Raw genomic sequence first — 23,367 nt, forward strand, 5'->3', positions numbered from 1 at the left:
GCTTGAAAAAGGCATAGGAGATGCTAGAGAAACTCTGTCTGGAGAAATAAAAGCCCTTTCTGGAGAAATAAAAGAACTAAAATCTAACAAAGCTGAAGTCAAAAATGCTATAATGAGGTGCAATAAAAAATGGAGGTTCTTACTGCTAGGATAAATGAGGCAGAAGAGAGAATGAGTGATATAGAAGACCAAATGATGGAAAATAAAAAAGCTAAGCAAAAGAGAGACAAACAACTACTGGATCACAAGGGAAGAATTCAAGAGATAAGTGATACCACAAGATGAAACAATATTAGAATAACTGGGATTCCAGAAGAAGAAGAAAGGGGGTGCAGAAGGTATATTGGAGAGAATTATTGTAGAGAATTTCCCTAAAATGGCAAAGGGAACAAGCATCAAAATCCAGGAGGCACAGAGAATCCTTCTCAAAATCAATAAGATTTGGTCCACACCCCATCATCTAATAGTAAAACTTACAAGGCTTAGTGACAAAGAGAAAATCCTGAAAGCAGCCCAGGACGAGAAGTCTGTAACATACAATGGTAAAAATACTACATTGGCAGCAGTCTTATCCACAGAGACCTGGCAGGCCAGAAAGAACTGGCATGATATAGTCAGAGCACTAAATGAGAAAAATATGCAGCCAAGAATACTATATCCAGCGAGGCTATTATTGAAAATAGAAGGAGAGAGTTACCGGAGGCGGCGGGGCAGCAACAGCGGTGAGCGGGTCCTCGTGGCCTAGAAAAATCCTGCAAAAATGTCTCTGTACCCATCTCTTGAAGACCTGAAGGTAGACAAACTTATTCAGGCTCAAAATGCCTTTTCTGCAAACCCTGGCAACCCAGCAATTTTGTCTGAAGTTTCTGCTCCCATTTCTCAAGATGGGATCTATACCCTAAATTGTATCCAGAGCTCTCCCAGTACATGGGCTTGAGTTTAAATGAAGAAGAAATCCATGCAAATATGTCTGTGGTCCCTGGAGCACCAGTTCAGGGGCAGTTGGTAGCAAGACCTTCCTGTATGAACTATATGGTGGCTCCTGTAACTGGTAATGATGGTGGAACTCGTAGAGCAGAAATTAAGCAAGGGATTCGTGAAGTCACTTTGTGTAAGGATCAAGATGGAAAAATTGGGCTCAGGATTAAATCAATAGATAATGATATATTTGTTCAGCTGGTCCAGGCAAATTCTCTAGCCTCATTGGTTGGTCTGAGATTTGGGGACCAAGTACTCCAGATCAATGGGGAAAACTGTGCAGGCTGGAGCTCTGATAAAGCACACAAGGTGATCAAACAGGCTTTTGGAGAGATTACTATGACAGTTACCATGCACAAGGATAGTACTGGACATGTTGGCTTTATCTTTAAAAATGGAAAGAAAACATCCATAAGGAAAGATAGTCCTACAACCAGAAATGGTCTTCTCATAGAACATAACATCTGTGAAGTCAACAGGCAGAATGTCATTGGGCTGAAGGATTCTCAAACTGCAGACATACTGTCAATATCTGAGACTGCAGTTACTATTGAAATCATGCCTGCTTTTATCTTTGAACATATTATTAAATGGATGGCACCAAGCACTATGAAAAGCCTGATGGACCACATCATTCCTGAGGTTTAAAAGTCATGGCACAATGGAAACTTCACTGAACTCCAGTTTATTTCTTGGGCAACTTAACTTTATATTACGCTTTCCAGAAGCCAGAAAGCATATGCTGCATGAAGACCTTTCTATCTTACATTATGGCTGGGAATCTTACTCTTTTGATTGGATAACTTGTTCACACTTCAAGATTGTTGTAGCCTTTAACTGGTTTTACAGATGTGAAACTTTGGACAAATTTACTGATTTTCACAGAGTAGTTTTTCTACTGGATAAACCTGATGCTTTTACAAGCCATTATGATTACAATGACTGATATAGGCTTAGCTCTGTGTTAGAACCAATCACCTTTATCTTACATGTCTAATAGTGCTGTTCATATTACTTTAGTTCTATGGTATAATTGTATTTTTAATGTGTAACCATAATACATGTAGAATGACTGCTTTTGATGGTTTTTTTAGTTCTCTGTGTGTGTGCATGCGCACATGTGTGCATGTAAAACACCAATTAAGTATACTGGTTTCATTCCATGTAAGCATTATACAGTGTATGTAGGTTGCTAGAGATTGTGTCAATCATCATTTAATTATAACTAACTTTATTTAATATGCTTCAACTGTCGCCTTAACTGTGTTAAGCATCTAGAATAAAAGCCAAAATATAACTATTGCTGCCTTTCTAAAACTCAAAATGCAGTTCTGTGTTAAACTGAAATAAATGTACACTATCCCAGAACAATGTAATGATACACACTGAGCTATAGCATAGCTGCTTAGTTGCATTTGAGATTTTCTAGTCAATTGTGTAATGGAAATTTCTTTCTTCTAAAAGAAATTTCTGGTATTGCTTTCTGAGAAATGCTTCACTACATATTAAATATAAAAATTCTTATACCAAATAGGATAAACTTTTGACTCCCTTTATTCATTTATAGATTAAGTGGAATAATACCTAATTTTGTCTTTAACATTCTGTAACCTCACTACTTTGGGATGGTCTTAGGATTTTTCCCAGATAATTTGTTCCATTTCCTGACCCCTCCCTACAAAATGGAAGTGACACTTTATCCTAATTTTTTTCTTTATGGTTTATGCCTATTTCATCTTAATTAAATGTGTATGAATAAAGTAGAAAAAAAAAGAAAATAGAAGGAAAGATAAAAAGCTTCTAGGACAAACAAAAACTAAAAGAATTTGCAAACACCAAACCAGCCCTACAGGAAATATTGAAAGGGGTCCTCTAAGCAAAGAGAGAGCCTAAAAGTAGTAGACCAGAAAGGAACAGACACAATATACAGTAACAGTCACCTTATAGGCAATACAATGGCACTAAATTCATATCTCTCAATACTTACCCTGAATATAAATGGGCTAAATGTCCCAAGCAAAAGACACAGGTAACAGAATGGATAAAAAAACAAAACCCATCACTATGCTGTCTACAAGAAACTCATTTTAGACCCAAAGACACCTCCATATTTAAAGTGAGGGGGTGGAAAACAATTTACCATGCTAATGGACATCAAAAGAAAGCTAGAGTGGCAATCCTTATTTCAGATAAATTAGATTTTAAGCCAAAGACTATAATAAGAGATGAGGAAGGACACTATATCATACTCAAAGGGTCTGTCCAACAAGATTAAATATTCATAGATATTTAACTATCTATGCGCCTAACATGGGAGCAGCCAACTATATAAACCAATTAATAACAAAATCAAAGTAACACATCAACAATAATACAATAATAGTAGGGGACTTTAATACCCCCCCTCACTGAAATGGACAGATCACCAAGCAAATGATCAACGAGGAAATAAAGGCCTTAAATGACACACTGGACCAGATGGACATCACAGATATATTCAGAACTTTTCACCCCAAAGCAACAGAATACACATTCTTCTCTAGTGTACATGGAACATTCTCCAGAGTAGATCACATCCTGGGTCACAAATCAGGTCTCAACTGGTACCAAAAGATTGGGATCATTCCCTGCATATTTTCAGACTACAAAGCTCTGAAGCTAGAACTCAATCACATGAGGAAATTTAGAAAGAACCCAAATACATGGAGGCTAAAGAGCATCCTTCTAAAGAATGAATGGGTCAACCAGGAAATTAAAGAAGAATTGAAAAAATTCATGGAAACAAATGATAATGAAAACACAATGGTTCAAAATCTGTGGGACACTGCAAAGGCAGTCCTGAGAGGAAAATATATAGTAATACAATCCTCAAGAGACAAGAAATGTCACAAGAAATGTCTCAAGTACACAACCTAACCCTACACCTAAAGGAGCTGGATAAAGAACAGCAAAGAAAGCCTAAACCCAGCCAAGAAGAGAAATCATAAAGATCAGAGCAGAAATCAATGAAATAGAAACCAAAAAAACAGTAGAACAAATCAACGAAACTAGGAGCTGGTTCTTTGAAAGAATTAATAAGATTGATAAACCCCTGGCCAGACTTATCAAAAAGAAAAGAGAAAGGACCCAAATTAGCAAAATCATGAATAAAAGAGGAGACATCACAACCAACAACAAAAAAATACAAACAATTATAAGAACATAACATAAGCAACTATATGCCAGCAGATTTGACAATCTGGAAGAAATGGGTGCATTCCTAGAGAAGGATAAACTACCAAAACTGAACCACAAAGAAATAGAAAACCTAAAGAGACCAATAACCAATAAGGAAATTGAAGCAGTCATCAAAAATCTCCCAACAACCAAGAGCTCAGGGCCAGATGGCTTCCCAGGGGAATTCTACCAAGCATTTAAAGAAGAAATCATTCCTATTCTCCTGAAACTGTTCCAAAAAATAGAAATGGAAGGAAAACTTCCCAATTCATTTCATGAGGCCAGCATTACCTTGATCCCAAAACCAGACAAAGACCCTACCAAAAAGGAGAATTACAGACCAATATCCTTGATGAACACAGATGCAAAAATTCTCACCAAAAAACTAGCCAATAGGATACAACAGTACATTAAAAGGATTATTCACCATGACCAAGTGGGATTTATTCCTGGGCTGAAAGGTTGGTTCAACATCTGCAAATCAATTAACGTGATACAATACATTAATAAAAGAAAGAACAAGAACCATATGATACTCTCAATAGATGCTGAAAAAGCATTTGACAAAGTACAGCATCCTTTCTTGATCAAAACTCTTCAAAGTGTAGGGATGGAGGACACATACCTCAATATCATAAAAGCCATCTATGAAAAAACCCACCGCAAATATCATTCTCAATGGAGAAAAACTGAGAGCTTTTCCGCTAAGGTCAGGAACACAGCAGGGATGTCCACTATCACCACTGCTATTCAACATTGTATAGAAGTCCTAGCCTCAGCAATTGGACAACAAAAAGAAGCTAAAGACATCCAAATCAGCAAAGAAGAAGTCAAACTCTCACTCTTTGCGGATGATATGATACTATATGTGGAAAACCCAAAAGACTCCACTCCAAAACTGTTAGAACTCATACAGGAATTCAGTAAAGTGTTAGGATATAAAATCAAGGCATGGAAATCGTTGCATTTCTATACACCAACAGCAACACAGAAGAAAAGAAATTAAGGAGTCAATCCCATTTACAAGTGCACCAAAAACCATAAGATACCTAGGAATAAACCCAACCAAGGAGGCAAAGAATCTATACTCAGAAAACTATAAAGTACTCATGAAAGAAATTGAGGAAGACACAAAGAAATGGAAAAACATTCCATGCTCATGGATTGGAAGAAAGAAAGAAATATTGTGAAAATGGCTACCTAAAGCAATCTACACATTTAATGCAATCCTAACAAAATACCATCAATTTTTTTCAAAGAAATGGAACAAATAATCCTAAAATTTACATGGAACCAGAAAAGACCTCAAATAGCGAGAGGAATGTTGAAAATGAAAGCCAAAGTTGGTGGCATCACAATTCCAGACTTCAAGCTCTATTACACAGCTATAATCATCATGACACTATGGTACTAGCACAAAAACAGATACATAGATCAATGGAACAGAAGAGAGAGTCCAGAAATCGACACTCAACTCTATGGTCAACTAATCTTAGACCAAGCAAGAAAGAATGTCCAATGGAAAAAGACAGTCTCTTCAACAAATGGTGATGGGAAAATTGGACAGTCACATGCAAAAGAACTAAATCGAACCATTACCTTACACCATACATAAAAATGGACTCAAAATGGATGAAGGACCTCAATGTGAGACAGGAATCCATCAAAATCCGTGAGCAGATCACAGGTAGCAACCTCTTCGACCTCAGCCACAGCAACTTCTTCCTAGAAACATCAACAAAGACAAGAGAAGCAAGGGCAAAAATGAACTATTAGGGCTTCATCAAGATGAAAATCTTTTGCACAGCAAAGGAAATGGTCAACAAAACCAAAAGACAACTGACAGAATGGGAGATATCAGATAAAGGGCTAGTATCCAAAATCTATAAAGAACTTATCAAACTCAACACCCAAAGAACAAATGATCCAGTCAAGAAATAGGCAGAAGACATGAACAGACATTTCAGCAAAGAAGACATCTAAATGGCCAACAGACACATTAAAATGTGGTCCACATCACTCGGCATCAGGGAAATACAAATCAAAACCACAATGAGATACCACCTCACACCAGTCAGAAAGGCTAAAATTAATAAGTCAGGAAATGACAGATGCTGGCGAGGATGTGGAGAAAGGGGAACCCTCCTACACTGTTGGTACGAATGCAAGCTGGTGCAACCACTCTGGAAAACAGCATGGAGGTTCCTCAAAAAGTTGAAAATAGAGCTACCCTATGACCCAGGAATCACACTACCGGGTATTTATCCTAGGATACAAATGTACTGATCCAAAGGGGTACGTGCACCTGAATGTTTATAGCAGCAAAGTCCACAAAGGTCAAACTATGGAACGAACCTACATGTCCATCAACAGATGAATGGATAAAGAAGATGTGTTATATATATACAATAGAATACTACGCAGCCATCAAAAGAAATGAAATCTTGTTATTTGTGACGTGGATGGAACTAGAGGGTATTATGCTGAGCGAAATAAGTCAATCAGAGAAAGATAATTATCATATGATCTCTCTTATATGAGGAATTTGAGAGGCAGGGCAGGAGTTATGGGAGGTAGGGAATGAAAAAAATGAAACAAGATGCGATCAGGAGGGAGACAAACCATAAGAGACTCTCAATCTCAGGAAACAAACTGAGGGTTGCTGGGGTTGGGGGGGTAGGGACAGGGTGGCTGAGTTATGGACATTGGGGAGGATATGTGCTATGGTGAGTGCTATGAAATGTGTAAGACTGATGATTCACAGACCTGTACCCCTGGGACAAATAATACATTATATGCCAATTAAGAAAAAAAAAAAAAGAAAATGGTAAGAAATTTCTACTTTATATCCTAAGAGAAATTATGGTGGAAAATCAAATTGAGAAAAGGAAGAAACATATTAAAAGCTGAAAGGGACCCAATCAAGATTCAGTGGTGGAAAAAAAAAAAATGGAACTGTACAAGAGTAAACCTCATGATGACTATGAAGATCCCAAAGATGCTGAAGCCATCAAAGAGACCCAGTTGTATATGAAAGACTTCAATCTGCAGAAAGCCTGAGACTATAAGATACCTCACCATATGAGAATAAATACCACCAAGAAGAAAGAGAAACTGGGACAGCTAGACCCCGTGGTCCTCAAAGAGAATGCACATGAACAGGTGAATCCTCTCTCTCCAAGACCTCACAGTGGCTGTCATCAAGGAAATACAGTGGCTGGTACAAGAACTGAAGAGTACTCAGTCGATTCTACTCCTATCCAAGCATACCTCAATTCCCCAAATCCCCCAGATATATCCAGGAAAAAGTCCAGAAAAGAGATTTCAGTATGATGATGAAACTTTCCTAGTTTTAAGGAATAGCAGATGAAGTGTCAGGATGAAAAGGCAGTGTCTTGCAGGCTCAAATGGAGGATTCCTCAGACTCTCTTCTGGAAAGGACAGTGCTCTGATGACACAAGATTCATTGTCTAGATCCTCAAAGGCATCAACACTCAGCCTAGATACTCCAAAGTTAATGGAATTTGAAAAAGCAGATCCAACTGATGTGAAGCTGAAGACTGTGAAAAGGGATGAGATTCAACACTTGTACATGCAACAGTATTTGACCAACAGGATCAAGGATCTGTTGCTTTTGATGCAGAACTCTATCTACCAAGACATCAGAAACTAAAACTAGATATTCAGATGAAATGATCTGACCTGCACCATATCACATTATTTCAAGAAATGTTTCTCCTCAAGAATTTTGAGAAACAAAAATGTACTTCAAGAGCACATTAATTCATTAGACAGAGAGGAACCAGATATGCAATGGAAAATAAATGAAACTCTTAACAAGACGGAAGAGAAAAAGAATGAAATTTCCAAGCTCCAGGACCAAGAAAAGGTACTCTATACCGGCATCCAAGCTTCCACTGGAGAAAACAATAAATTTGCTAATTTCCTCATTAAGGTCTTAGAGTATTAAGTGGATGAAGAAAAAGAAGGTTGAAGGAGATGCTGATGATGTTGATGACAGTGATGAATCAAGTGAAGAAGAATCCACCTGGGAAAGTGATGAGGATGAATATGAATCTCATGATGAGGTTTTTGATGATTCTATTTGCCCAACAAATTGTGATATGGGTCTTTTTGATCTGGCCCTTCAACTCTAAGAGAAAGGCTGGACACTAAGGAGGTCTTAGCTGAAGAAAAGAACATTATCAATAACCTCAAAAAGGAATACGACACAATCCAAAAAAGTAAAAATTGTGGCAAGTAACCTGAATGTAGTGAAGAAGGCCCTAGAGGTTTACCAATGAGAGATGCAGAAGTACCTGAATGAACTGCCAGTTGTGATTCCACTCAAGCTCCACTGGATTGAGCATGCGGTATTTGGAGAAATACCTAATGATCCTTCTGGAAGCTTGGTCTTTTCTAAACATTCCTTGGGATGGTCGTAAGAACAAATTGTACAACTCCATGAGGAAAATTCCAAGCAACGAAAACTTAACAAAGAATGTTGGAAGAGGTGTAAACAGCTTATCTAAGAAGAGAGAGAGACAATGAAAAGGATAAGCAAAATGGAAGAAACAGTTCATCAAATAATGATCAGAAAGTTTGGCTGCGGAATACACCCAGAAACCCTTCAGACAGTTTCTGTGAATTAACACTTGAAGAGCTAAAGATCAAGAAACTCTGAAAGGAATTATTGAATGCAAAGGAAGACATGGTGGGAAAAACTTGCTCAAGTACAGTGGGCATTGATGACAAAGACAAAGGAATACACCAAAAGCTTCATCGGATGAATGATTAATGTATCAAAAAGAAAAACATAATTCTTGGTTGAATATACTCCAAAACCAGCAGAGTAATGGCTTCCAGGCCCGAGGAAAGCAGATACTGTGGCAAGGGAGAAGGTCACAGAACAGCTCCAAGTCCAGACAGAAAAGAGGAAGAGGTTGTTCTTTTGCATCAGAAAGGTGGTCTTACCCTCTCACCCATACAGCCTCTACAAGAGAATAAGATGAAGCCATGGGCCTTTAAGTTTGCCTTTTTTCTCAAATCCATCCAAGATTTCTGACATATAGCTTATCAGAAGTTCTGTTTCCTTGCCACGTGCAACGATCCTATTATTTTAAGTGAACTTACCAAAAAGTCTAAGACCAGATCTAGTCATAAAGTTTTAATAATTTTTCTCCAGTTTGGTTATCTTAGAAAAGATTATAGGGGTACCTGGGTGGCTCAGTCGTTAAGTGTCTGCCTTCAGCTCAGGTCATAATCCCAGGGTCCTGGGATCGAGGCCACTACCAGGCTCCCAGCTCAGTAGGAAGCCTGCTTCTCCCTCTCCCAATCTCACTGCTTGTGTTCCCTCTCTGGCTGCAAATAAATAAAATATTAAAAAAAGAAGAAGAAGAAGAACTGACTATAGTACCCAACATTTACTTCCAACTGAACTGAACCATTTTAGATCATTTTGGAACCCACTGGATTGAATATGGAGTCTTAGAAGGCTGTATTTCAAAACTGCAAGAAAGCATCTGTAACATATTGTGTTTTAAGAAATTTGTCTCCTGGTTATCTCAAGGCTTAGCCATTGGCAAGACAAACTATCACTTAATCTGTGAGAAAACTTGGCTTTGTTTAATCCTTGAAAAATAAACTCTGATGTTGAGTATTCTTTGAGAAAAAAGAAAAGCACAATCCCAAGGGAGAGGAAGTGAATGAATCCCAAGGGAGAGGAAGTGAATGAATCCCACGGGAGAGGAAGTGAATGAAAACTTGGACAAAGTAGCCATCAAAAGAAAAAGGGACAAATCAGACATGTAGGCCAAGCAGCCCTAATTCCTTAGAGTTGGTAATTTGTGGCTGAAGATGGATTCAGGGCCATCAGAAAAACAAAACAATGCAGCAGAACTCATCTTTGTGAGAAATACGACACAGAGGAATATATTTCCTTTTTTTTTTTTTAAGGATTTTATTTATTTATTTGACAGAGGGAGAGAGCACAACCAAGGGGTACGGCAGGCAGAGGGAGAGGAGGAAGCAGGCTCCCTGCCAGCCCGCTGGGGTCATGACTTAAGCCAAAGGCAGATGCTTAACTGACTGAGCCACCCAGGTGCCTAGAGGAATATATTTCCTTGGTATCTATTGGGTTGACAGAATTACCTCATCTCATTGGAGCCTATAACTGAAAGAATAATGAGACTCTCTAGAATTGTGGGGCCAGGTTAGAGAACTTTGACCTGAGCTGGGAAGGGCAAAATTAGAGAATACAGGATTGAGGAGAAAAGCTGAAGTAAAAATAGTATGCTCTCTGAGCAGTTATGTTATTTAGATACTATATGCTTTACACATATTATCTAACTTCATTCTTAATACAATGAAGCACTAGTATTACTTTGACTTTACAGAGGAGGAAACAAATTATGCAACTATTCTTTTATTGAACATTTATTCCATTTTTTCTATGCTGAATTAAACATTCATTTCATATTCTTAAAAAGAAAGGAAAAGCACAAACTATTTGCCAACAATATCTTAGAACAAGAAACGCAAATCAGAATTCTGACATTGTTAACTTCACAGAGCAGTTATTTGAGGGCTCAAAATGCAAGACATGAAGACAGAGCAGTTTGCTTTGGCCTTGCAGAAAGCAGGAGACTACCTAGTTTCCTGAATCCCCTCTGGTTTCAGCAAACTCATCAGCTCTGAATGGATCAGAGCAGTATGTTTTAACAAAATGGAGGAGGCTTTTATCTAAAGGAGGCTTTTCTCTAAAGATATTTGCAGCTCTACTAATATTGTAAGTAGTCCCATAGTTTCTCGTGTCTTATGTCATTTTCTTTCAGGTTCTATTCAAGTCATTCACTGGTTTTTTTTTTTTTACTCATTTTTTAAAGATTCTTTATTTGACAGCGAGTGAGCACAAGTACGGGGCATGGCAGAGGGCGAAGGAGAAGCAGGGACTCCCTGCTGGGAGTCTGCCAAGGGGCTGTATCCAGGATCCCAGGACTCTGGGATCATGACCTGAGTCCAAGGCAGGCCCTTAACTGACAGAGCCACCCAGGTGCCCCTCATTTCCTTTTTTTAATACAGGTCTAAAAGTAATGATAGGTTAGGGACACCTGGGTGGCTCAGGGGGTTAAACGGCTGCCTTTGGCTCAGGTCATGATCCCAGGGTCCTGAGATGGAGTCCTGCATGGGGCTCCTTGCTCAGCCAAGAGTCTGCTTCTCCCTCTTCCTCTGACTGCCACTCTGCCTGCCTGTGCTCTCTCTCTCTCTCTGATAAATAAATGAATAAATAAAATATTTTTAAAAATAAATAAAAGTAATGATAGGTTAAATCACTCTGAGAGATCATCTCTAATAATCACTTTTGATTGTGCATAACAATTTAAACCAATTTGAGAGTGTCATTTTCATTTCAGGCTAAGTGGTCGTGGGAATTCATGGCTATACCCATCTAAGAATGATCTCACGGATATTTGGATTCTTATTAGTGATAGAACATAGCACTTAAGATTAAGAGCTCTAGGGATACATATTAATGAGCTACTCCACTGAGCTGTCCCAGAATATAGATTGATTACCAAGAAAGAAAGGTGAAGAAGGCAATATAGCATCAATGCAGAAAGTGACTTAGCAATGTCAAGTCCTCCTAACCTGAAAAGGCTTCTGTTCTGTCCCCGAAATTATATAGGATTTGTTTCCTTTCGAAGATTCTTTCATATTCCTATTTAAGAGGTCTGAATAGATTGTACCTATTACTATAAATCTTTGGTGTAGTTGCTTCTCTATTGGAGAACCTTTATCACTTTCTCGCTGTACGCACTAAACTATGTTTGCCTTTCAAGCACATAAAAAATGTGCTAGTCATAAAAAAGTAACAATAAACAAATAAATACACATTAAATTCAATGTGTATTTGGTGTGCATATGTGTGTGTTTCTGTGTGTGTGTGTCCAAGTATGTATTTGTTCTCTGGGTCACAATATAAAATGTATTTCTTACTAAGAGTCATGGTTAATAAGTATTTGAAGGGCACAATCAAGAACACTTCTCTGTACTCTCACCTCTCACTTATTCCTCCCCAAGAAGTGATTTACCTGACTGGCAAATTTGGGAGAAGAAATTGAGCCGAGTCCTTTCTCATTCTCTTATCCCACAAGTTCTCTCTTTTGTCTTTTCTTACTCTCTGTAGTAGACTAAATAAAAGCCACCCAAAAGATCAGGTCCTAAAATCAGGAATCTGTAAATGATATCTCTCTTTTTTTAAAAAAGATTTTATTTGACAGAGATCACAAGTAGGCAGACAGGCAGGCAGAGAGAGGAGGAAGCAGGCTCCCCGCTGAGGAGAGAGCCCGATGTGGGGCTCAATCCCAGGACCCTGGGATCATGACCTGAGCCAAAGGCAGAGGCTTTAACCCACTGAGCCACACAGGTGCCCCTGTAAATGATATCTTATACAGCAACGTCTTTGCAGCTATGATTAAGTTAAGGATTTTGAGATGTGGAGATTATCCGGAATTATAGGATTGTACCTTAAATCCAATTATATGTATCCTTTAAAAGGGAGGAAGGGGAGAATCTATACACAAAGAAAGCCAATATGAAGACAGAGTAGAAAGTGATTTCAAGATACTGACCTTCCTTGAAGATTGAAGTGATGCGTCACAAGTCAAGGAATGCTGGCAGTCATCAGAAGCTAGAAGAAGCAATGAATGTTTATCCATTCATCAGTTTGTGGAAATTTCAAAAGATTACTTTTATAGCTTCCTTCCAAGTCCTTAGAGGGAAGGGAGAAGATTATCAGACTTAGAACCATGAGTGAGGTATGAGAATTGGAAGGGCCTCTGCACACCAATTTGTACTTCAACATGCCTCATAATAATAATGGCCAACACACTAAGTGACAATGACATGCAGAGTATACCATGTACATAATTCTCTATCCTCACAAAAATTTGGTGAGGTAGTCGTCATTACCCTTGTTTTACACATGAGAAAACTCAGAGTCAGAAATAACTCATCCAAAGTCATACAACCCTAGTGAAAGAACTAGGTTGTACATCTATTTTGACTTGCCTCCACAAACAGCCCTGTCCATTTCAAGTGTCTTCCTACATTGCCTATCCTTGGTTTCCTAAGACTGGGCTTCTGTATGTTAACCTGTTCCCCAGGCAAGCTATGTGCTGTAGTTTGTACATACCAAAAATATACATAATAAAAATTCTTTACATAAGAAATTTTGGTTGACAATAAATTACATTAAAAAATTGCAGGGCTAGAATTCTTAAAGACCCAAATGCAGAATCTTTTTACAGATGGGTAAAACAAAGCCAGCAAATTTGCATACTTGTCTAATATGCAGCCAGCTCATCAAAGTAGAATTTCATTGCAGTGTAAACCGATTGCTAATACTTTGTAAGTTCTAAGTGGAAAGCAACTCCAAACTTACTTGATCATCCAAACATTGTTAAACTTCCATTAATGTCTCCATTACTTTCCTCTACTCAAGCATTTATGGAGGGATATATGAAACTGATGCTCTGTAATGGCAACACCAAACCCTAGTTTTTGAGGAGAGGAAGAGAAATTTTAAACAGCATTTTTCAGTTGTGGGGGATTTGGGAATCCCATGATCAGAATATTAACTGACTTTGAAGTGATAATTCCATTCTACAAAACCCTAAATATTTACACAAGGTCCTGCCAAGTCACAAATTAAAATAAAATTCTTTCAAGTAAGAGAATGCTACCGAGCACCCCTGAAACACATTTTGGTTTGTCGTTCTGGTTTTCTGGGACATATTCTCGTCTGCCATACTGGCTTGCCACGTACTTATTTCGCTTCACGGTGTAACTGTTACGGCATTTTTAAGGATATTCATTACCCCTGTCAGTTATAAACAAAATAAAAGGCGAATGCAAGTGCTGAAAAGTGAGGGGAGGGGGAATGGGGGTTCGGAACGCGTTCTGAGTAAGGCTACACAGTATTTGTTTTCGCCCTTCTGCACCAATACCTTTCCCCACAGGAATTTCCAAACACCTTCGGGCGGGTAGCAAAGGGCAAAACACACAGAGGCCCCAGCTGCGAGCCCAAATAAGGAGGCGAGCCGCCCACCCACCAACCAATCTGAAGTCGTTTTCTGCACCTGCCCACTGCTTGAACACCCTTTCCCCTCTGGCCCGCTGAGGCCCCGTTTTACGACAGTTTTCCGACCTTTTTGCGGCCTCTACTGCCGTATTTCCTGGGGCTTCTGTGTCTGGGCAGTTTGTATCTGTTGGTGGTGGCCGCGTTGCCGTCTGTTGGAGGAGTGGAAACTGGTGGCAGCGGCCTTGGGGCTGGGATGAACCGCACTCTCGGTGGAGGCCGGGGAGCCAAGCCAGAGCCATGGTGAGTCGCCCTTCTGGTCTCCTTAGCAATCGCAGGCCCAGGACTCAATCCCAAGTCGCGACCTCGGAGGAGGGGAGCCGAGGTTGTGTCCCCACTGCGACTGTTGGCTGCAGATGTAGGGCCCCAGAGAGCCACACCGCTCCAGGACATAATCTTTGAGGGCCTTTATGTTCTTACATGGCTTTTCTGCAGGGGACTCCAGTCCCTGGTTCGTCTTCCCCGCGGTTTAGTGATTAGTGGAAACGCATTTGATTATACTTGCCCTTCCCTTGACACAGCTCACAGTACCTTCTCTGCTTCGCTCTTTCTCCTTGGCCCTTGCCGACACATCTTTTCTCGATTCCTGAATATATTTCGGCCTCCGTACAGTGAGGGTGAGACGACACAGTGCCAGAGGCGCTGTGAAAAGCTAGTCTTCTAGGTAAGCCCACGTTTAACGTTGAAACATGTTGTCAAAATTCTGCAGTGACTTTAAATAGTTCTCTAGAGGAAACTTTTTTTCCATTGTTCTTGATTGAACATTAATGTAGCTTCATCTGCCCTGAGGGGAAAGAGGTTTTCAAAGGGATGTAGTTGTTATCTTCGCAGTTGTAAATTAAACAAATCCTCTCGCTCTTATCTTTAACAGTGAAAATCCATACTTTACAATGAGTTGGAGATAAAAGTTGCAGTCCTTTTAAAGGATAATGGGCAGACTATTTTCTCCCTATAAGTTGTTTCTCCCTTTGAAATAAAACTTAAAGAGTTTGGGATGGGACAATGGGTATGATAGGGAAGGGTGAGAATTCCAGAAGTCAATTACTTACTCTGCTTCCCCTTACCAGGCAAGTACAGTGGTAGCAGTTGGACTGACCATTGCTGCTGCAGGATTTGCAGGTTTGTTTATGATTTGGGAATGGAAATGAAGTAGGGGAGGTTGAAGATTTTTTAATTATTTTATTGCTTTTGTTTTTAGGCCGTTATATTTTGCAAGCCATGAAACATATGGAGCCTCAAGTAAAACAAGTTTTTCAGAGTCTTCCAAAATCTGTAAGACTTACTAAAAATTGTTGCTAATTCTTTGCTGCCTGTGTTTGAAGCCTAGAGTCACACTTGAAGAGGGTAAATTTCCAAACATCCATGAAGTTTTAAGAGATTGCTTTGGGTCCCTTCTCTTGCTTCCCACAAAGAGGGTTTAGACATTCTGAGCTTTGTAATGTTCTCCTCAAAAATCAAGTTTTATATGACAGACTTGGGGCTGAGGTACTAACAATTCCAGTATCATGAAAGTTACTATCACTTTATTGTTTAGATACTATTAACCTCATCATTTGTCCAAATACTTGCCTTATCTGCTCTGCATGACAAACATGGAGTGATCTAGGGATCTGAAGTGATCCATCTTAACTGTGTGGCCCTGGCACTACCTAATAAGATTCTTGGGTAGCTGGAGTTAAGTAGGCTATAAAGTACCTAATACTGGAGTTAAGTAGGCTATAGAGTACGAGTGGATGTGATGTTTGGCTGTAACAGCTTGTTCAGTACTTATTTTTATTCTTGTGACTGAATGTGACAGAATAGGGTGATGGTAGATTTTACCAATATGATTTCTGATGTAACAAGGTCAGCAGAGTTGGTAGCCTGATTTTCTCAATACATATCTTAAAGTCTTGTTTTAGTAGTTAACCTTTACCATCAAAATACCCTTGAACCACTCACCTGAAAAGATCTCCAAATCCTTTTCTTAAAGCACTTGTTTTTCTAACATACAATCATATTCTTAAATTTTTTTTTTTTAAAACACAGAAAGATTGAGCACAAGCAGGTGGAATAGCAGGCAGAGGGAGAAGCAAGCTCCCCACTGAGCAGGAGCCCAATGTGGGACTTGATCCCAGAACCCTGGGATCACAGCCTGAGCCAAAGGCCATCCTTAACCAGCTGAGCCACTCAGGCGGCCCTCAGATTTTTTAAATGATATTTTAAAGACTTTATTAAGAGAGAGAGCACAAAAGAGGGGAGGGTCAGAGGGAGAAGCAGACTCCCCGCTAAGTAGAGAGCCTGATGCTGGCCTCCATCCTGGGACTCTGGGCTCATGACCTGAGCCGAAGGCAGATGCTTAACCAACTAAGCCTCAAGGTGCCCCTCTTAGATCAAATTTTTATCTAATAACACAGCTAACTTTATTCCCAGAACTGGCTTTGAAACACACTGTTGTCTTATATTTTTAAGATAGTTCTTCTGGAGGAAGAAAAATGGATGTTTAATGATCATTAAAATACTTGTTGCTACTTACAAAGCTAAAATGCTGCTGCAGGAGTTGTAGTTAAGGTTCTCTGAAATGTCTAAATTTTTCTGCTAAGAACATTTTCAACACTTTTAGCAATTTTATTTATTCTAATCTATTTTTATGAATGCATTTCTTCTTTCAGGCCTTCAGTGGTGGCTATTATAGAGGTGGGTTTGAACCCAAAATGACAAAACGAGAAGCAGCATTAATACTAGGCGTAAGGTAAATAATTTATAATATTTGTAACATTTTTCTACAACTCTAGAACTATGAGCAAATATAAAAAGACCTTTTATTAACAGTCATAAAAGTGTTACATACATTTTAAGATCTAAACACTCCCTACAAAAGTCCAATGAGAAGGCACACTGGCACATAAGCACTTTCTAATTCACTGAAAGGCTTTTAAACCAATATTAGCAGTGCACAATGTTGTTATAACATTTTTTTGTAGTGAAGATCTCCATTTCCAGATACTTAAACATGCTTTCCTTTTAAAAAGTCCAACTAATTTTTTAGTATTTGAGAGAGAGAGAGAGAGCGCACGCATGAGGGTGGGGAGGAGCAGAGGGAGAAGTAGGAGACTCCGTGCTAAGCTCAGAGCCCAGGGCGGTGCTCTACCCCAGAACACCAAGATCATGACCTGAACCAAAATCTTAAGCCAGAAACTTAACCAACTGAGCCACCCAGGTGCCCCTCAACTAATTTTTTAAGAATGCCCTATTTGGGGCACCTGGGTGGCTTAGTCGATTAAGTGTCTGCCTTGGCTCAGGTCATAATCAAGCCCCAGGTCCTAGGATCAAGCCCCAGTTCGGGCTCCCTGCCCCCTGAGGAGTCTGCTTCTTCCTCTTAGCTCCTTCCCTTCATCCCTCTTGTGCTCTCCTTCGCTCGCAAATAAAATCTTTAAAAAAAAAAAAAAACAAAAAAAACCCTTTTTGCTAAGGAGCTTTTTAGTGCCCTCATTCAGAAGATTCATCATCCTTATAGGTTAGGAAGAGGTTTCTAAACCACTTTTCATAGTGTTGTGTCGACGTTGACTTGTTTCACAGTTACTTTAATTAGCCTTTGTGTACAATTTTTTGATGTGATCCAGAAGTAAACTCTATCCTTTTCTTTTTAAATTAGTCCTACTGCCAATAAAGGAAAAATAAGAGATGCTCATCGACGAATTATGCTTTTAAATCACCCAGACAAGGGTAAGTAGTCATTAAATTCTTGTACCTGTTTTTAAGAGACTGTTAACTAGTGGAATAACTTAATTCTTGGCTATTCCAAAGGAAATGCCTAAATCTCTGTGTGAGCAGTGTTGCCTAGGCTGGATCCATCCATTTTCCAATGTCTTAAAGGAATAAATCCTGAGTGAGAAATTTATGAATAATAAGCTTACCTAGTAACCACTGTAATTTTAAAGTAGTGATAAGCATTACTATTTTCAGATCTGCAATAGTGATAAAATATGACTTCTACTAGTTTAAATACTATCAATATTGAAGTTTTTGGTTGGGGGGGGTCTATATTATTAAAGGACATGTTAAGTTTCAGTTAAGGAAACTAAGTTTTGTTTTTTTTTTTTTTCCCATTTAGACCTTTGAACTAGAGGTTACCTGTTTAGAAACCCCTTAGATTTGTTTCTGATACATTTCTAAGCAGACTTGGCTGAGTTGAAAGCAAAAAATTACTAGGAATACAAAAACTACAGACCTAAAATCCATGTTCCACTGCTCAAAAAAGGATAGGCCCTTCATTAAGAATGTTTGGAGTTTAAACATGACTGTGATTGTTTGGTATCAGACTGCATTAGTCCCCTTTACAAAATTTACCTTCTATTGGAGGGCTTCTGATTTACATTTAGTGTGGAGCCTATAAAGGTATATTTTCTTATTGGGATGTTGATGCTTGCTGCTCTGAGAACTACATCTTTACAATCAGTGCTCCAGCAGAGGAGTAGGAAAGCACCCATAGGTATTATGAAGGCACAGTAACAGGAATAGAGAAAAACTGTGAAGGACAGAAATAGAGTGGGGTCTTTCCAACAAAGCTCAGAAACCTCTGAGAACCATGTTTTCAAAGTAACGTGGTACAATAAATTCATGTTCATTTACGACTTCTAATCCTCATAAATAGTAACTTATACTATTTCAAGGTCACATATGTGGGGTTTTTTAAAAATTCTATCAGTTAAGTTTTTAAAAGTGCCATTTATGTGGAAATCTTCATGTGAATTCATTTCCCATTGGCCAAATATATTACAATTTGGTCCCGTGGTTGCTGTGTTATGGTTATTTTAAAAAGTCAAAATACCATTTCTACTAATTCCACCTCCCAGATAAGCAGTAGGGATCCTTGAAATAGGTTTTCACCAAGCAGAAATTGAGAAGCCATATTAAAACTATTCCTTTTTTCTCTTTCTTCCTATAGGAGGATCTCCTTATATAGCAGCCAAAATCAATGAAGCTAAAGATTTACTAGAAGGTCAAGCTAAAAAATGAAGTAAATGTGTGATGAATTTTAAGTTCTTGTTAGTTTATGTATATGAGTGTTAGCTTTTTATAATAAAATGCCTCAAAGCTACAAATTTTAAAAATGATTTAGTACAAACTAAACCAAAGGATTGGTAGAAGTTTTTACTTTGAATGTGAGGATTTTAAATCACATATAGAATACTTGGATTTAACATTCAGTTATTATAGATAGATACCATTTGAATAGAAATAGACCTTCTCTGGCTTTGGAAGGAGCCCCGAATCTAATGATACAATGAAAAACTGGTAATTAAAATAGTGTGATCCTATGATGGAATGTACACAGGTTGTTATAGGAGGGATTTATCTTATTGGGAGAAAAGGCAGCTCAAAGTTCAGAAAATCAACCCCACTGCTTGGAACCTTAAATTTAAAAGTGAGTTTAGGGGGGCACCTGGGTGGCTCATTCGTTAAGCGTCTGCCTTCGGCTCAGGTCATGATCCCAGGGTTCTGGGATTGAGCCCCGCATCGGGCTCCCAGCTTGGTGGGAAGCCTGCTTCTCCCTCTCTCACTCCCCCTGCTTGTGTTCCCTCTCTCGCTGTGTCTCTCTGTCAAATAAATAAATACAATATTAAAAAAAAATTATTAAAAAAAAAAAGTGAGTTTAGGGGCGCCCGGGTGGCTCAGTGGGTTAAAGCCTCTGCCTTCGGCTCAGGTCATGATCCCAGAGTCCTGGGATCAGGCCCCACATCAGGCTCTCTGCTCAGCGGGGAGCCTCCCTCCTCCTTTCTCTCTGCCTGCCTCTCTGCCTACTTGTGATCTCGGTCTGTCAAATAAAAATAAAATCTTTTTAAAAAAATTTAAAAAAAAAATAAAAGTGAGTTTAGCCACAGCTTCGACGTTAAGAAATCTAACTATATCCCTATCTATATATAATTGACAGAACTTAGATTTAATACATTAAAAACTGTTAACAGTGTAAGATTTGACAGCAGAGGCCTTGTTTCTAATCAAGAAGTATTTACATCGTATTGAATTAGCACTTAAACTGAAAGTTTATAAATTATTGAGGGTTTTTTAATGTAAGTTGTTGCATTTGTTATCAAGCTTCGACATAATTAGCAAAACTAAAAACTGATATGCTGTTATTTATGGAAAACATTCAGCATGGACTATTGAGAGAATTTAAGTCATATTTAAATAACATTTATGGTAAGTGGCTGAGACTATTGGTCTAACAAAATATAGAAGGATCTGAACCAGAGGACATGTGAAGACATCTGAAGTAAAAGTCTGTGGCCTGTAGCAGGAATATTATCATTAGCTCTAAGATGGTAAGTCATACTACCTATCATCTGAACTTTACCATCTTAAGAGTTATTAATGGAGAATACAGGACTCTCAAGGTCAGTTAAGATTAGTGGCAGTAATCCTGTTTGGTGTTGGAATGTGTTTACTGGCACTTCAGATTTGGGTTATATCTGTTCTTTCTTTTCCACCATTTTCTTAAAATCTGATTAAGTCTACTTGTTATGATTTAGAGCAGGAGAAAGCACCAGCTTAACGCAGCCATGGCTTCTATATAGAATAAATATTTCTAGTTATTTCTAGGGATAAGGGATATGAAGGTACACGGTTATTCAAGATAGTAATGTTTTATGAAATTAACTGAGAACACTGAAATGAGCAAATACTGAACCATGTGTTCATAGGGTAAATAAAGGTTCCTCTGAACCTCTGGGTCATGTTTTTATCAGCCAGTCAATATTTAACCTTGTCTGTCTTTACTTAGAAAGACACCTTATGTTGATTCAATAACGTTAAACTTAGAGCCAGCACTAACTCCTGTCATTACATCACAGCCTTCTAGTGTTTAGGAACATTAGGCAGCTTTTCACTAGGCTTGAAGGCCATCTTAAACAGGAAAATCACCAATAAGCACAAAAATGTGAAAAACTCAGCATTAACTGGACCACAGAAGGGATGTTTATCTACAGTATGGTAAAATAAGGCAAGCATAACTATGGGCATTGGGTGATTTAAAATTTTCACCACTCTGAATGTCCATGAATGAGCAGGAAAGTACCTTGAGTATGGATTTTGGGATTACAAATTTTAGCAAACAGATGAATTTGCAAATAAGATTATCTGCTAATAATGAGGCTCTATTTTGTCTTACTTTTGTTTCAGTCTTTTGGACTAATCAAATTTCTTTAAGAAGAGATATTATCAATTAAAAGTTAAAATCAAGTTTTTTAAAGACAAATAGGAACTATGGGCTAATATACCCAGGGGCAATGAAGCATTAACCCTAAAAGGGAAAACGTCATGTAGTGGGTATATTTTCAGGTGTTTAATGCAAATAGCACACCTGTTTTAAAGCAACTATTAAGACAATGAAAAGTACTTCAAAATAACAGGAACACAACAGAGCACATTTCTGTCATAGTAATGTTTTATTTCCTCTAGACTTACCTTTAAGTAGAAGAATCCACAGTTCATTGTAGATTATGAGCCAAACCTACCATTTTTCTTGGGGAAAAAAGTCACTTGTGTGAGGGGTCTAGAACATACTGGGTAACTGGTTCAAGTATGATCTGTGTGAGAGTGCCTTCATCTTTCAATGTTTTTTTTTTTTTTTAAACAAAATACTTGATGTGTAATGTTATTGACTACTTACAGTGTACTAGCGTTGTGCTATAAGCAAACATTTAAGTATGTTTTACAAGTAAGGAAACAATATTCAGTGAAGTTAAGTAATGCTGATCTTTCTCAAACCTAAAGTCCACATGTTGTTAACCTGCGCTGTGATACGTGTCACAAACTTGGTAACCAGGGATGTATCCCTTGGTGGTAATGAAATTTGAGTCTGAGAATTGTCATTACACCTTTGGCATGGGGTCTTTTTATCAGTAGGTACTCAGACTTTTTCTTCTTCAAGGGGGAGGTAGGTATGCACACAGCACTAACAGATAGGAGGTGCAGGTTTCGAGTCAAACTTAGTAATAGGCAGGCTTTGAGTATACTACCTATATGCTTAGGCCTCTGCCTTCCCATTGGTTAATGGCCAACTTAAAAAGTGAAGGTTCCTCCACATTTTATGGGTAGGGAACCAAAAAGAACAAATTATTTCAGAGGTTACTCTGAACTAATGAAACTGTAAGCAAGCCCAGGGGTCTTCTCCAATTTACTGTGTTCATTTTTTAACACGGTTCTCCCTATATTAGTCTTGAATATGTAGGTTATAAGAAATTCCTACCCACAGCCTTAATGTTAGATCTCACAAAGCAGAGATGTAGTTCCCCTTCTTTGTCCACTCCATTTTGCCTTCCCTGCTTCTGGGTTGACATTACTATAGGAGTCCTATGCTGCTTTGTAAAAAACTGCTTTGCTGGTAATGAAAGTGGGCTATAATGAGTGGTCCTGGAAGTTAAATCTTTTCCCACTCTTAGAATTTTAGGAAAATTATCTTGCCTTCAAGATTTCCAAATGATGGGAATACCTATTGAAGCATTAAAAAAAAAAAAAAAGTATAAATCAGCATCCCAGAACACCCAAACCATTTACGAAACAACAGAAACAATTGAGAACTTGTATGAAAACAGGTGGAGAGGTGCCTGGGTGGCTCAGTTGTTAAACCTCTGCCTTTAGCTCAGGTCATGATCCCAGGGATCCTGGGATTGGGCCCCGTACTGGGCTCCCTGCTCAGCAGGAAGCCTGCTTCTCTCTTTCCCACTCCCTCTGCTTGTGTTCCCTATGTCAAATATATAAATAAAAAATCTTAAAAAAAAAAAAGGTGGCATACTCCTATATTCTAATTTTAGAAGCTTGATTAAAGGTTTTCTCTACTAACCTTAGTTTATAGCGAAAGCAAAAAAGGTAGCTAGAATAAGGCAGCTAGAAAACCACTAATTGGAAGGTGTTAGATTAACATCTTACTAACACAAGAGTAAAACCCTAAGCATGTTGAACTGTGCCACACTAAAAAGCTGTACTCAGCATATTGAAAATGTACGCCCTACCTTAAAACCCTGCGTCAGAAATCTTTAAAAAATTCAGTCAGG

The 23,367-nt window shown here is 38.5% G+C and overlaps 1 protein-coding gene and 2 pseudogenes across 3 annotated transcripts; all 3 read left to right on the top strand.

Annotated features, from left to right (window-relative positions):
- Positions 1-760: 760 nt before the first annotated feature.
- On the top strand, positions 761-1,626 carry LOC111151597 (annotated as a pseudogene).
- Positions 1,627-2,096: 470 nt separating this feature from the next.
- On the top strand, positions 2,097-9,259 carry LOC111149392 (annotated as a pseudogene).
- A 5,159-nt stretch (positions 9,260-14,418) lies between these two features.
- Positions 14,419-19,788, top strand: LOC111148531 (DnaJ heat shock protein family (Hsp40) member C19). Of its 3 annotated transcripts, none has more exons than XM_022505175.1 (6): positions 14,419-14,575; positions 14,945-15,451; positions 15,531-15,604; positions 16,984-17,063; positions 17,967-18,037; positions 19,260-19,788. In XM_022505175.1, exons 3-6 carry the CDS (start codon positions 15,551-15,553, stop codon positions 19,328-19,330), a joined length of 276 nt encoding a protein of 91 aa, XP_022360883.1. In that variant the 5' UTR covers positions 14,419-14,575; positions 14,945-15,451; positions 15,531-15,550; the 3' UTR covers positions 19,331-19,788. The 3 variants fall into 3 exon arrangements, with proteins under 3 accessions (XP_022360883.1, XP_022360874.1, XP_022360892.1); XM_022505166.1 differs by having other exon boundaries at positions 15,400-15,451; XM_022505184.1 differs by lacking the exon at positions 14,419-14,575 and having other exon boundaries at positions 14,584-14,996; positions 15,400-15,451.
- The last annotated feature ends 3,579 nt before the right edge of the window (positions 19,789-23,367 follow it).

This window comes from Enhydra lutris, unplaced genomic scaffold (genome assembly GCF_002288905.1).
Source record: "Enhydra lutris kenyoni isolate GAN:26980312 unplaced genomic scaffold, ASM228890v2 scaffoldscaffold2, whole genome shotgun sequence".
NCBI classification, from domain to species: domain Eukaryota; kingdom Metazoa; phylum Chordata; class Mammalia; order Carnivora; family Mustelidae; genus Enhydra; species Enhydra lutris.

Coding starts and splice junctions, on each gene's coding strand:
- LOC111148531 (XM_022505166.1), top strand. Junction 15,452..15,530: donor TGCTGCTGCAGGATTTGCAG/GTTTGTTTATGA, acceptor TTTTGTTTTTAG/GCCGTTATATTTTGCAAGCC. Junction 18,038..19,259: donor TTTAAATCACCCAGACAAGG/GTAAGTAGTCAT, acceptor TTCTTCCTATAG/GAGGATCTCCTTATATAGCA.